At 39.1% G+C, this 15909-nt stretch overlaps 1 protein-coding gene across 1 annotated transcript in view; it reads left to right on the top strand.

Moving 5' to 3' along the window:
* The window catches only part of CCDC80 (coiled-coil domain containing 80), a 35647-nt gene extending 30849 nt beyond the window's left edge, over positions 1–4798 (top strand). The window contains exons 6-8 of the mRNA XM_007098610.3: positions 36–139; positions 2599–2679; positions 4295–4798. Of these exons, the coding sequence (XP_007098672.2) occupies positions 36–139; positions 2599–2679; positions 4295–4641 (532 nt within the window). The 3' untranslated portion in view covers positions 4642–4798. The remainder of the gene's footprint in view (positions 1–35; positions 140–2598; positions 2680–4294) is intronic.
* Positions 4799–15909: the final 11111 nt, after the last annotated feature.

The raw sequence follows: 15909 nt of genomic DNA, 5'->3' as shown, positions 1-15909 counted from the left end.
TTGAAGCAGTAATCACGGCCTCCTGTCTGTTCCAGGTTCCGATGGAGGAGGCGGTTGCTGGTGATCTCTGCCCCTAATGATGAAGACTGGGCCTATTCACAGCAGCTCTCGGCCCTCAGTGGCCAGGCCTGCAATTTTGGTGAGTGGGAAGCTTCGTCATCACCGTTTTCCCATACCACTCTCTTCCTGGTCAATTCTAAAATGGAACATAGAAGCTTAGATCATCCAAATATTCCTCAGTCCAGACTGGAGATTCCCAGACACTTACTCAATTGTGTTGAATATAAAGTTGCTTTCAGACTCAAGCTTTAGTCCACTGGAGTTTTTTTTTTTTTGCTTGCTTTCTTTTTTTTCTCAATATTTTCCCCCCTTGGATTCTTCACTGAAGTGTTTGAAAATAACCACTGTTTTACTTTCAGTGATCTGTGTTATGTGCCTTCTTGTTTGATTTGTTAAAACTTGCCTCAACATTATAAACCTCAGGTATCATCATTTACTTAGATAATACTTAGGTAAAAACATTGGGGGGGTACTTCTCCATAGATGAAATGCCTTTTGTAAAAACATGAATGGCTTTGAGAATTAATATATTAATGGAAGTAAACTGTACTATATTGCCATTCCCTCAAAAAGGATTTTGATCTATAATTGGGCATCAAAGACAGCAAGATCTCTTAAACAGAATCTTATTTTTAAGACAAGTAGGTCAAAGAGAAACATAGTTTATTATTTATTTATTTATTTATTTTTTGTAGTGAACTGCTTAGTGTTTCGAAAAGTAACATTTGCTTTCTTTACCAAAATGATTATCTTGGTGACCTAAAGTATCATTTTGAATATGGACATACAGAAAGGAAAATGAATGGTTATTATGCATAGACCTTATTACTAAGTTCAATGGTGAACCAAGGAGCTAAGGGCAATTTCAAAAGTGGAACTCACAACTGAAGTCTCATTTAAAATACACTTCTGCAGAGGAAGAATTTGAACAATTGTTAGAGGGGTGGAAAAGTAGCTAGGAGCCACAGATTTTAAAAATTCCTAATTGGAACACAGATGAATCAGCATTATTTTGATACTTCTGTTAGGAAGAAGAATCATTTATTAGTTACAAAACTGTGCCTGATTTATAAAAAGATGGGGGTGTAGGTTTTGTAAAGCATTAACAGAGCCTGGGTCCCTGCTATGACACAGTACCTAGAAATTATAAATACATTTCAATTTTAAGATGTGAAATAATAACACACACAAGCAAGCAGAAAACAAGTTCATAATAGTAAGAACAACTAGAAAAGTCGTGAATTTTTATGTATACTCCTATTATCAAATAATTTAAAATTGTATAACAATATATAAGATTTTTTTGTATTGTTAAGCATATTTTAAATTATTTATAACCACCAATGTTGCTAGGTAAGACAGAAGTTCTTAGAGCAGTTAATGACCCTTCACAATAAGAATATAAATAAAATCATGGATTATTAATTTTCTAAAGACATCTTTGCAGCAGTTATTAGGTGGTGTTTCATTTTTAATCTATGCACACAGAACCTAAATCACATTAGTGTAACCAAACCCTTTTGTAATATACAGGAAATGTAAACAAGTCATATTTTCCGGGAATAATGAAATTCGTGATCTTCCCTTTAGAAAACATGACTCAACAACACGCAGAACAGAATGCTTCACTTCTCTGGGAGAAGAGCAAAGACCACAAACTTTTTTTTTTTTTTTTTTTTTTTAGGAATAGCCTTTTGCTTGAATTTTAGCTCCTCCTTAAAACAGCCCTGCCCCGGCAGCTTTCAGTTTTCTCCCCTGAACAATAAACACCATCAAAACTCATATTCATAGTCCCCAGTTATGACCCTGACAAGGTTGGCATTTTGTCTAACACCATGAAATCTTGATATGATGAACTGACAGCCCCCTTGTCCTCCTAGGTTTTCTCTCCTGAACCCCTTCACATGTACTTCATCTTCAAAAGAATTCCAACAAGCTACCAAGGCATGACCTTCTCTCCTTTCCTGAAACTTTAGCTGAGGGTGGGAAGCCAAGCTGTGCTTGCTTAAGCGCTTCTTTGAATCCTCTAAATAAGTGATAAGAAACTGCCCTTTAAGCTGACAAACTTCTGTGCGAGGAAGCCAGAACTCTTCCTCTGACACTCCCAATACATGGGTTCTGCAGTCTTTTCTCTAAGACAGTTGAATTATCCGTGTGAGTATTGAAACTTCAGGAATGACTCTTTTTCCAGAATGCTAATCAGCTCACATTATCCCAGATGTTTTAATGTTCTGATGGCTTCATTTTTGTTTTGTTATTTAATAGAAGCACAGTTTAAGAGCAGATTCTTTTGTTTCAGTCTACAGACCAAAGCAAACCAACCCACACCTGACCCTGTTGATAATCCTAAATCTGCAATTGGTCTTTTTCAAGGTTTTAAAAGTATTTGATTACTTTTTTATGGGGAAAGATGAATTGTTTTACCTAATCAGGTTATGTTCCATATTGTTTTTAAGGTAGAAATTTCTAATTGTCAGATGTTGGCCTTTGGAAGTAAAAGATGATTTACCAATTCTATGGCTTTCTTTTTTCTTTCAGGTCTGCGTCACATAACCATTCTGAAACTTTTAGGGGTTGGAGAGGAAATTGGGGGAGTTTTAGAACTGTTCCCAATTAACGGTAAAGTGCTGTTATTTTAAAACAGTATGAACTCCTTTTAAGTTCTGTTAGGGATGCCTGGGTGGCTCAGTCAGTTCAGCGTCCGACTTCAGTTCAGGCCCTGATCTCACAGTCCATGAGTTCGAGCCCTGCGTTAGGCTCTGTGCTGACAGCTCAGAGCCTGGAGCCTACTTCAGATTCTGTGTCTCCCTCTGTCTCTGCCCCTCCTCCACTTGTGTTCTATCTCTCTCTCTCTCTGTCTCTCTCCCTGTCTCTCTCTCTGTCTCTCTCCCTGTCTCTCTCTCTGTCTCTCTCCCTGTCTCTCTCTCTGTCTCTCTCCCTGTCTCTCTCTCTGTCTCTCTCTCTCTCTCTCCAGTAAATAAATAAATATTCAAAAAATTTTAGGGGCACCTGGGTGGCTCAGTTGGTTAGGGGTCTGACTTCAGCTCAGGTCATGATCTTACAATCCGTGAGCCTGAGCCCCGCGTCAAGCTCTGTGCTGACAGCTCAGAGCCTGGAGCCTGCTTCAGATTCTGTGTCTCCCCCTCTCTCTCTGCCCCTCCCCTGCTCATGCTCTGTCTCTCTCTGTCTCAGAAATAAATAAAACCATTAAAAAAAAACTTTAAAAAAATAAAAAATTTTAAGTTCTATTAAATTATATTAAACTATATGCAAGCAGTGGATGTGCCTCTAAGGTGAACACAGTTCACAAATCCACCTACCTCATGTGTGTATGTACCTGTGTGTGCACATGTGCACACAGGAAGTAGAGTGCACTCACTAATATCGTTCTTAATATAAAATAATTCAAAAATGACAGTAAAAATATCCATTTTCTTGACTAGAATAATGCTTTCTGTCTGTATAGGACTTTATGATTTACAAAGCATTTTTATCTATGTAATCTCATTTAATTCCCACAATAATTTTATGAGGCACGTGGGTCATATCTTACTGATTCCCTCTCAGCACATGAGGCTAAATGCTTGAAAGGCTCAGAAACGCTGTAAAAAAAAATGACTAGCGATTAAAGTTTTCAGAAAGCAAATCAGTTCTTCTTTCCAAGATCAAGCTATTCACATGAGATAATGTGCATAAAGTCCTTGGCCCAGAAAGCCTCAGCACCCTCCCCATTCCCCCTCTTCTTTTCACTGACCATAATAGTTTAAATACATTTATTCACATCTTATATAATTGGTATTTTCCCCCTCTGACAAGAAAATAAGCTTTTTGTTATAAAAACCACAGTATCAAAAGGAAATCCATACTTGCAAAGAAGTAACTAAGCTAATTGGTAATAAACTTAGTAATACAAACAATATAATCTTTGTTCATGACAAACTTGAAAGAAGTTGATCTTGCCAGAATTAAATTAGAGGACTGGTTTTATATTTTGTAACATTCCTATAAAAGAGACATCATGTGTCCTAAAGTTTGATGCTAATAATGTTGCAGAACATTAGGGACATTTAATTTCTAGTGGAAAACCCCGGCAACCTTCTTTAATTGGATTTTGAACCAAAGGGAATAGACTCATGTGTCCTCTGTCTATTCTCATAGTGATTTCTTCTCATTTAGGTGTTTGCTTGAGTGGTGACTCTTCAATCCACTAACAACTTTTTTAACCCTCTTCTAGGGAGTTCTGTTGTGGAGCGAGAAGACATATCAGCCCATTTGGTGAAAGACATCCGTAACTATTTTCAAGTGAGCCCGGAGTACTTCTCCATGCTTCTAGTTGGAAAAGATGGAAATGTCAAATCCTGGTATCCTTCCCCAATGTGGTCCATGGTGATTGTGTATGATTTAATTGATTCGATGCAACTCCGGAGACAGGAAATGGCCATCCAGCAGTCACTGGGGATGCGCTGCCCAGAAGATGAGTACGCAGGCTACGGTTACCATAGCTACCACCAAGGATACCAGGATGGTTACCAGGATGACTACCGTCATCATGAGAGTTACCACCATGGCTATCCTTACTGAACAGAAATACGTAACCGTAGCCCCAGCCAGTTTCCCCTGCAGCTGTTAAAGCCACAAGTGGCCAGCTATGCAAAGGAGTTCTTCCACACTGCCTACATTCCCTGCCTTTTTCTTTCTGTGTTCTTCCAAGATTAAATAAATAGCAAACTTTTGCCTACTTGTGAGTTGTTATTGAAACCTTAAATCATAAAGATGTTTAAAAGAATTGTTTCTCTAACTGGAGGGGACCTGGTGCTGAACGGACACTTCCCTTTTCTTACATGATAGACATTATTTGGAACACATAATTCTATATAAAAGTATTAATACCTCTGATTTACTTTTTAAAAGTATTAATTGGCAAGTAAAACTGATTGTTAAAGAAAATTAAGGACCACGGCACAGATGTTTTCAGGAAACATCTGATCACATGTAACAGAGGAAATAGCTTCTTAACACTTTTGGAAATGTCAGTGTAAAAGTGATTGAGATGGCCCTGCTTCCTATTGTTAGTTTCTTTCATAAAGCTTGATACCACAGGAGTCCAATGATATTGGCCACCAAAGCCAGGAAATGCACCAAACCCAGCTTTGCTATCAGAGCCATTTCCTGCCCTGTTTCTCTTATTGTCTTTTCAGAAATAGATGAGAGGGCCAGGAAAAGCAATCCCTGAGTCACCACCAGAATCTGGCACGGCAGCCAGACATGATACTTCCAGAGTTTTAGCAGATGCCGTGAATTCCTGGCATGGAAAACCTTGACTCCCTCACACCTGACACCCCTGCACTTACTTGTTAAGGGGTCTATTACCATAGTGGCATGTCATATAAGAAAATTACAAAGAAGATTATACCCAAGGGTTCTTTCTGTTTTCAGAGAAAAATGTTACTAAGTTAAAACGGATACAAGTGTAGCTGGGGTGAAAAATAGATTCTCTATCTTTGAAAAAGAGCATTTGTTTTTTAGATATGGCAATTCAAACTAAATATCCTCTCTTCCTCCTACCCTCTTTCCCTTCCTTCTTTTCTACTTTTTCTTTTTCAACAAATACAATAGTACCAACTAAGATCTATGAACTTGCCTTGAGGCAGTCAGTCCAATTCCCAGGCATTTAGCATCCTAACAGCCCCAGCCTCTATCAGTAGTGGGGATGCTTATTATTTTTTTTTTTTGCCACTGTTATTAATGACTAATCCTGCAAATCATCTTAGTATTGGTTAACTCTAATGAGCATAGATGTTAATAACTGCATTCAAGCCGCATGTGAATATTTGCTATTCATTTATCTGTGCCTATTTGCACAAATCTGTCTTTACATCATCTGGACTCGGTTATAAATAATTATATTGTAAAAGTAGAATTTGTACCTCAATGACCTTGAGAAATTACTCATTTTGCCCTTCATTCTCCATGAAGATCCCATTCATTCTTACTTGTCTTATAGGCAACTGAGGCCCAGGCAGCTCAAGTGACTTTAGAACACGGTTCTCTTACTGTGTAAATTATGTTTCCACCTCCACCCCTCTCCCATGGTGAAGAGCTTTCTTCCTCTCTCCATTTATTTATTTATTTATTTATTATTGTGTATTCCTTGTTTGAGAGAGAGACACACACAGAGCATGAGCAGGGGAGGGGCAGAGAGAGAGAGAGACACAGAATGTGAAGCAGGCTTCAGGCTCTGAGCTGTCAGCATAGAGCCCGACACGGGGCTCAAACTCATGAACCGTGAAATCATGACCTGAGCTGAAGTCGTACGCTCAACCTACTGAGCCACCCAGGTGCCCCACTTCCTCTCTCCCTTTAGAACAGTATATACCAGCTGCTTGAAGTGGGCAGGTGGGAGAAGCAGGATTATGTAATTGCTCTTAAATTTTTGCCAAGGTGATGGACAGCTTAAAATCCCCAATAAAAATGGGTGTCTTTGCCATTGCTTCTGAAATTACATAGGGACAAATTCTAAGTAAGGGGTCCACATAGTGTCAATTTCAGGAAATATAGTAACGAGGGAGATTCAACTCCTGAGGAAACTAAGTAGATAAGAATAATAGACAATTTACTTATATAATAATATTAATAAAGTTCTAGCTTCCATAACCAAAGAAAGACAACACTTTTTTCATTACCTGAGATTATTTTTCACTGGCACTGAAATAACAATTAGCAATGTATCTAAACTTTTTCCTTTTGTGCACGGGCCAAGAAGCCATGAATCATCATTTGGAGTGTGGTAGAATAAGCCATAGCTCAGCAAAGGGACTGAGCCACGTGTAGAGGAAGATGCTGTTGGTAAATGTCCTCAAATCCCATAATCTGGAAAAACACAAAGTATATTTCAGTAAATGCGAGGATTAGAGAATTTGGTATCCTGAATCTCTGTCTTCAGGGCATATAGATCAGGTTGTTTGAAACCTGGGTGTTGTTTTTTGTTTGGTTTTGTTTGGTTTTGTTTTCATAAAAGCATTTCATTCCAAATAACAGCAACAAAGACAATATAGTTTTTGAGAATTATTATAGAATTATGGTATTTAGAAAGAAAAGCACCCAGTAGAGTTAGGGAAATCCGGAAGACTCTGAGGAAGACAAAGCTACTGGTTGTTACAATTCTTCCCTAAACTTCCAGGAATTGTTTTTCACTGGAGAAATCCCAAGGCTCTGAGGTGAATATTAATTCAGCAGAGAAATCCTTGTCCTGCTACAGGCAGTCCAGACACAGTAGAATCTGTAGAACCCAGCTGGTCTCATTTTCTGGAGTATGGTTAATATTGAAGTTCACACCTTCTTGACTTCTAGAGTCTTGGTGATAAAAACAACTCAAGACTAGGGTGAATAATGGCTCAATGGGCCGTGACTGATGATCTCAGTATTTAATAATGTATGGAAATTCCAGAAAAAGAGAAGTGTCTTGAAAAGAACCTCTGTTTTTCAGCCATTAACTCCCATTTTCCTGCAGGATTGCTTTCCTTTCCCCCTTTCTTCTTCTTGGCTGCTCTGTACTTAATGGTTTGAGGTGTGCAGATAGTGGAGGTGGTTGATGAGTACTCTTAACTTCATGACAAAGTGAAGGACAGTTAAATGCTAACTACTTCTCTTTAGTTCTCTCAAAGCTGGTGCAAAGACCCAATGCCAGACTTTCTCTTAGTTTCAGATATGTTATTAGGAACTCAGGAACGAAGTTTAGGGCAGTGAGAGGCAAAGGGCCAGTTGTTATAGAATTCAGTAGTGTCATAAAATGGCCACTGGACTTAGGAAAATAGCTGGTCCATGCTCTGCCATAGTCCGTGTGTGACCTGAGGCAAGTCACTTTACCTTTGTGACTCAGTGCCATATCTACAAAATGAGAGAGTAGGAATAGATTATATAAGTTCTTGTCTAACTCCATGGTATTTTGAATCTTCCTTTCGCCTTTAGGAAGCAGGATGCTAAACTCGAGAGATTTAAACTCTTAGAGAATCCAGACTTCATAGTTCAGATTCCAGTTCCAGATTTTTATGGGAACAGGAAAACGTATTAACTTCTTTCCAGCATGGTGCACTTTTCCAGCTGAGACCCAAGGGGCTTATCACCTCTAACAGAGAAACCTTCATCATCTCCACACAGCCAGACTGGAGCTTCCAAGGACACTCAGGCTGGCGAAGACTGAGCATCCTGAACATTGAAGGAATCCCTCCAACAAAGCACACACTTGTTCTCCAACACAATTACCTAATGTGGTCACCGCATGCATCACCTCTCCGATATCCTGAAGCTTCTACAAACTGGGCAATCCCTGGACAAACTTCAGAGACCTTCAATATTACCACTTTCCTTCTAGAAAGCAAAAGAATGACCTTCCATCCTCCAATCCATGGGTTGATACATGTGGCAGAGATGCTGGGTGAAGGGGTGGGGTGATTTTAAAGAGCTAAAAGTGACTCTGGGCAACATTTTCTTTGATTTTCCACCTCCAACATAAGAATTTTTTTCATCTCTCCCAGCCCTTTTCCCTTTCCCAGGCCACTTTCTCATGATCCATTCTGGCTTAGAGATGGCTACAATTGATTAGGCATAACTTATAGGCTAAAGGTGCCATCCATTCTAGGAATATCTACAGTGCAAAGGAAAATCCTTGAAGGAGAGAGGTAGGAAACAAACCACTTCTGGAAGGTTGCCAATCCCTGGAAGCAAGCCTCACTTTTCTTCCCAAAAATGTAGAGAAAGGATTAAATTCTGCCTGCAGACTTCACCATCATTCCATTTGTCTCCTCCAGTCCTTTTTTCTATCTTTAGCTTACTTCTTTGTGATGAGCACTCTTTAGAGATCCAAAGTAGGCTAGGGTAAGCAGAGGCTGGAATACTCCCAAATTTGGCAACACCTGATCCACAATTGCTGAAATTCTTGATGTGTGCAAAGAATCATCTGGTCATTCTGGTTCTTAATCCAAGATACTTGCTTGTAGATTAGACTCAAGTTATATGATGATTCAAACATTTATTGTATTTTATACTATTTTCTGTGTAGTCTGCTAGAAATCCGGAACACAAAACTGAAAAAAAAAATTTTCCCTGCACAGACGAGTAGAGAACAGTCATATACATTTAATTATATAACACTGTGTATGGATAATCAATGATAGGTCCTCATTTTGGGTGGGGTGGGTGGGTGAGGGGTGAATAAGAGACCAGGGAAAGATGAGTGATGATAGTTCTTCAGTCTTTTGGAGTCTAGAATTATAAATTGCTCTGTCAGTCAGGCTCCAAATGATGTGAGCAAGTGCCTCATATTGACTCTATTGTCACCAAGGTCAAGGGCTTTGGGTACTCACAGTGCTTCTCCTAGAAACTTCTTCCCTCTCCCAGATTTAAGAAGTTGTCTGGATATCCATGGGAAGATGGTGGCATTAATTCATTTGTCAACACCACCCTTTCCCTGAAATAAACCAAAATGAACAAGCATCAGTGAATTTATAGAAGAAAACTTCCTCAAGATTGAAACTAGGTTAGAGAGGGAGGGAGGCAAACCATAAGAGACTCTTCAAAACTCAGAACAAACTGAGGATTGATGGGGGGTGGGAGGGAGGGGAAAGTGGGTGATGGGCATTGAGGAGGGCACCTGTTGGGATGAGCACTGGGTGTTGTATGGAAACCAATTTGACAATAAATTTTGTATTAAAAAAAAGGATTGAAACTAGGGAAGGGCCTTAATCTTATGCATTAACTTTGGTAATGTGTGCCTATACACCATCTCCAACTTGGAGAAACAGGGCAGTAGGAAAGATAAGTAATACACTTGTAGTCCATTGCTCATGCAAAGGTCAGCTGTCTGAGAACCCAAAGATAGGTGATATGGCTGGGTCCTTTTTGTCCCCCTTCTGATTCACCTAGCTTCTGTGGGAGGAAGGTGGTTTGGAGGTGAGGGTGTATATAGATATGGAAGACAGAATTGATTTACAGCTAGGCTGGAAATGCTTTCTCTTTATCTCTGAGAACATGAGGATGTCTGTTTTTTGACTCTTGGCCAAGATTAGGGCAGTGGGATTTATGATGTGCTGTTTAAAGTCTGGAACACTCTGGTGATCCCTAGGGTCAGCTTCTTTAATGATGGTTTCCAACTGGCCTAAAGATTAAGAAAACCCAGCTGATTATATGGCCAGCGAGGCATAAAAGTGTTGGGAAATTCTGCTTTGAGCTCTCCCAAAGTCAAGATTCCTCACACAGATCTTGGTAGCTCAGGCAGGAGACAGGGGAGACAGTGTGGTCTGCATGAACAGATGAGAACCCTACAGAGCTTAGTCAAGAGCCCTCTTTTGGACTTCCAATATCTCTGCCCCCCTTTTCTTGCTACACCATATCCTTTGCCTTTAAATAAGTATGTTCTGTGGAGTCTGATGAGTCCTTTGAAATATACGAATTTGGGAAATCTTTGCAGGGTGGTGTGCATATGTATATATGTGTATGTCTGTGTATATATATACACAGACATACACATATATACATATATATTTAAATATATATATAAGTATTATATTATATATAAGTATTATAAGTATGCATAAGTATTTGTATACATATGTGTATATATATAAAACTTTATAAAATATAACATTTTATATAGCATAGAACATGTATATAAGATATTGGGTCACCTGGGTGGTTCAGTCGGTTAAGCGTCCGACTTCGGCTCAGGTCACGATCTCGCGGTCCGTGAGTTCGAGCCCCGCGTCGGGCTCTGGGCTGATGGCTCAGAGCCTGGAGCCTCCTTCTGATTCTGTGTCTCCCACTCTCTCTGACCCTTCCCCGTTCATGCTCTGTCTCTCTCTGTCTCAAAAATAAATAAACTTAAAAAAAAATTTAAAAAAAAGATATAAAATAATACATTAAATATTTTGTGATATAGAAGTCTGTAATATCAAAATTCTAGCAGTAAATTTCACAGCTGTAGAGAAAGTTTGTGTGCTACTTTCAAGGCACTTTGCTTAATCTGACTTCTTACCAAAGCAGGGCCTCCATCTAAAGCAGAGGAACAAACTAAAACTCCCCTCCTCACAGACAGGACACAGTTTTCCCTATCTTTTTGAAACTGGCCTCAAAGCAGAAATTTCAACCAATACAGAAGAAAAGTACTCATCACAAAGGTCCTTCGTTGTAATTTTCTATGGTCCCTGCTTCCCAGTATTCAGGTAAAGAGCAAATAAGTAAAGGAGATTCTACCTACACCATTTTGTGGCAAGTACTTGGCCTGCTTGGAGTGTTAAATTTGCTTAAAGATGGGTACACAGAAACCTTAAAAAAGGGACTCATACAAAGGGCATTCAAGCACTTAGTCTAAGAAAACAACTCACCTACAAAAGGAAAAAAAATCCATGCATAATAAAAATAGCAGGGAAACATTTAACTTCTTGGCAACACTGAACGATAAAAAAGAGATTTCTGATAGAAAAAAATGGGTGACCCAAGAAATGTTTTCCAGGGGCACCTGGGTGGCTCAGTCAGTTAAGCATCCAACTCTTGATTTCGGCTCAGGTTATTATCTCACAGTTCATGAGTTTGAGCCCCACATAAGGCTCTGCTCTGACAGAGCAAAGCCTGCTTGGGATTCTCCGTCTCCCTCTTGTTCTCTGCCCCTCCCCCACTCACTCTCTATCTCTCTAAAAAATTTTAAAAAATAGAAATATTTTCCAAGCAAGCTTTTCTTTATGTTAAATGACTATGTTTGAGCAATATGACAAGAAAAAGTGTGCAGTTAGTAAATAATTGCTAGATGCTAAAAAAAAACAAAACCAAACAAACAAAAAAAACCAAGACCTCAGGAAGTGAATCAGCCAAAAACTCTTTCAGAAGAGAAAAACCTCTTTTGTGTCAGCTTTCAGCTGAGAGAAAAATTAGCATTAAAAAGTTATAAATGAGGAAATTATGTCATGAACAAATTAAGTTTAATTAGCTGTGATAATTGGGATTACAAACTAAAAGGCAAACTATGAATTCTTGAAAGAAGAGTTATAGCACAACAAAAAATTTAATGAACTTCCAAATTGCAACATGCCTATGACAGCTTCCAAAAGGAATCACTATTTTATGCTCCACTAAGAAAGCACACTGTCAATTAAACATTCTTTTTCATGACTCAGGAGTTTTACTTTCATATTTCCTTAAAGAGCTTTTAAAGACAACATTTTATATTCTGGTTACATAACAAGGAAAGCTATACGTTAAATAAACTAATTAAGCTATTTCTAAAGAATCTTCCCATCTTGAGCCAACGATCTTTGAATCACTTTCTGGCGCAGAGCTGCAGATGTCTGAAGTTTTCCAGAGTTCTCTGCGCCCTTGAGAGAACTGATGATGATGTAGCATTCCTTAAGTTGCTCGACTGTCTCCAGGGTTTCCAAAAACTTTCAAGCTGTTGATAACCATTTTGCAAAATTCAGTGCTGACGTGTTCCTGATCTTACTAGGAGGGATCGTTGGAAGATTTTCAGACAACAACCAGAGCTCTCACCCTCTCCTCAAATGGTTTTTAAGTGGTTTGCCGACTGAAATGTCATCTGGTCACACCAAATGCCCACATACACAAGCAAAGACAACTTCATCACCACCGCCGCAAGGTGGCAGCTAGTTTAACCTGCCATTGTTTAAGGCATTCCAATTTCAGAGATGGTAATGGGAAAACATGAATCATAGAGTAGATGAAATACAGTTTAGCAGACCTAAAGAAAATTCTCGAGCTTATTAACGAAAACCGGGAATTGGGAGGACACAATATTCTATGTTCCTCAACTCTCAGTGAAAGGAGTCAATGACTGTATTTTAACTTTTGAAATTGATAAATGTGTAAATAAGGTTCTAAGTTGGCTTTTTTTTTTAAGTTTATTTATTTATTTATTTTGAGACAGAGACAGCGTGAGCAAGGGAGGGGAAGAGAGAGGGAGAGAGAGAATCCCAAGCAGCCTCCACGCTGCCAGCACAAAGCCCGACTCAGGGCTCAAACTCATCAAACTGTGAGATCATGACCTGAGATGAAACCAAGACGGGGACATTTAACCAAATGAGCCACCCAGGCACCCCTAAGTTTGTTTTTTTTTTAATGTAAAAGTAATTACCAGTGATGAAATAGATTAGAAAGGTGAGTGGAATAAATTTCAAATATTACAAGAAACTTTTGAACTGGTTCAAAATATCAAACCAATACCAACTTTCTCAAAAAAGTTATTGCATACTAAAGGAGCAGCCAAAATATACTTAATAATACAATAAAAAATATACATTTAACAATGGAGAGAATACTATTCTCACTTTGTAACCAAGTGTATGAAAACTAGAAAGTAACAAAAATACAAAAAAAAATCCCTCAATCCCACAGCCCTTGGCTCAAAACAGATTAGTTAGAAAATAATCATAGTACCATATTTTAAAGTCTTTGGGGATTGGCCTAATATGTACTCATTCCAAGAAATGTTTCTACTAGTTATAAAAGTGTTCATTAATGAACAAGAAAGAATGAATGTATTTCAAATACATAAGATGGAAAAAGAACATAAAACAAATCTTAGAAAAATGGAACATAAAATAAACTTCAATAAAATGAAAATTAGAAACTGCTGGTTGACTTATTTAAAAAGACTATAGAGAAACCATTCACACACACAATTAAGGAAGAAAACAACTACAGTAACAGAGGAAATTAAAAGAATTCTGAGAATAATTCATAGATTCCTATGCAAGTAAATTTAAAAACCTGGATGAATGACTTTTTAGCAAAACATAAGTGACAGAGAGTAGACCCAGAAGGAGGACAAGGAATAAATAGAGAATGTTGTAGGGGAAAAAAGTGCTCCTCAAAAAGTGCCAAGCCTGGGCAATTCTGTGGGTGAGTTCTTTCAAAACTTTAGGGAACACATAAAGCTGACGTTTTAAATATCTTTCCAGGGCACTGAGGCCAATGGGAGTTGGCAGCTTGACCCACACCACATCCGTATGGGATTGTCAGGGACGTGGGCTGATAAATCCCGGCAGGATTAAGTGCATTACTAGCATTGTCAGCAGGCTTCAGTTATCTTGGCAAAGACAGGATGGAGCTTGAAGCAAATAAAATAGCAAGGGAGGGCAAAAGTTCTGCAGGTCTGGTAGGGGGGGTTATTGTGATTTTATTTGAGCAGAGCAACACCTTCTCACTAAATTCATATTTGCATTGCAAGTCGGTTGGTTTTATAGCTACATTTCTATTTTAATTTATAAATTTGTTTTGGTTTTCATATAAAAACCATAAGCAAGTAAGTTTATACTTCATATCATGTTTGTATGAATTTAAATAACAGCAAAGTAGAAAAAAGCCAATGCTGATCTCTGTGAGAATTTTTTTTCCTTTTAAAAGAGGATGTATTACTCAATTTCAGAAAGTCAGCTCTAGGTGTTAGAAGGAGGAAAGCCAGTGTCTTTCCTTTGAGTCTGGCTTTCTCTGCCTCTTCTCCACGCTGGAGCAGTAAGAGTTGGTGGGAAAAATCAGCACAAACATAAAAAAGAACTGAGGAGGACCTGGGCTGTGTTTGGTCGAGCCTGTTGGGCCCGTTCAGAAAAGTGAAGGGATTCCCTGTAGCTCCACATAGTCTAGTCCAGCTCATGCAACAGGGCTTCTACATGGGGATTTAGAGGCAAGTCTTGGAGTTATAAACAAAGTCGTTTAGTCCTGAGTCCCCTCTGCATGTGGACCATGAAAACCTACAGCAGCGGGACACAGCTGGCCACAGATCTGGGATCCTGGCTTTAGGCCATCTTTCCCTCTACTACCGGCATCCACATCCTGCTTCTCCTCAGGACTCGGGTCCTAGGGCCAGTGACAGAGCTGGAACTAGGTCACTGCAAGCCACACTTGTGGTCCAACCAAAGGCTATTCAGAAACTACGAAGAAAGCAGATTCAGCATATTAGCTGTAGGTCATAACTGCTTAGCAGAGAATCTAAAAATAAGAAGGGACTTCAGAAATCACTTAGGTCAACTTCTCTACCAATGACCGAACCTCTTCTAAAGCATCCTGATGGTACGATCTCTCCTGAAAACTTCAGAGATGGAGAATTTACTAGTACTCTCTACCACTCTTCAGGAGGGACTTTTGTACTGTTGTAAAGAGTCATTTGTTAGGAAAGTCTTCATATAAGGAAAGAATAGCTGTCAACCTATAATTTTCACTATAGTTTGGTTCTTTAGACTAGGAAAGACTACTTTTTCCACGTGACAACTGTTCTTCTCCCCAGGTCATACACTTGACTCCAATAGCACCTGAGATGAAAGGATGTGGTTTCTGGACCTCTCACCTTCCAGTTATTCTCCTTTTAAAGCAGTAGTGCCCACAAAGTAGTACAGTGCATCCACACCAGAACCTCACATTTTAGTTCCAGCTCTTTCTCTCTCATTAACTGGTCAGTTAACACAAGTAAACCTATAATTACAGATAAAGTACTTGTAAATAAGAAAATCAAGCTCTGTGGACCAGTGACATCTACTTAATGTATTTAATATAGGCAATAACTTTGCAAATAATGTTATAATTTTATCTGTTCCATAATATGATTCGTGTATTTCCCAAAAGTGAGGTCTTCCTATACTTGATTTCCTTACCTTTAAAATGAATTGCCACGAGGCGCCTGGGTGGTTCAGTCAGTTAAGCGTCTGACTTCAGCTCAGGTCATGATCTCACAGGTCATGGGTTCGAGCCCCGCGTCGGGCTCTGTGCTGACAGCTCAGAGCCCGGAGCCTGCTTCGGATTCTGTGTCTCCCTCTCTCTCTGCCCCTCCACTGCTCATGCTCTCTCTCGTGCGTG

This window comes from Panthera tigris, chromosome C2, assembly GCF_018350195.1.
Source record: "Panthera tigris isolate Pti1 chromosome C2, P.tigris_Pti1_mat1.1, whole genome shotgun sequence".
Lineage (NCBI taxonomy): Eukaryota > Metazoa > Chordata > Mammalia > Carnivora > Felidae > Panthera > Panthera tigris.
The sequence above is the reverse complement of the archived record's forward strand: the minus strand, read 5'-3'. Positions and strand labels throughout refer to the sequence as shown.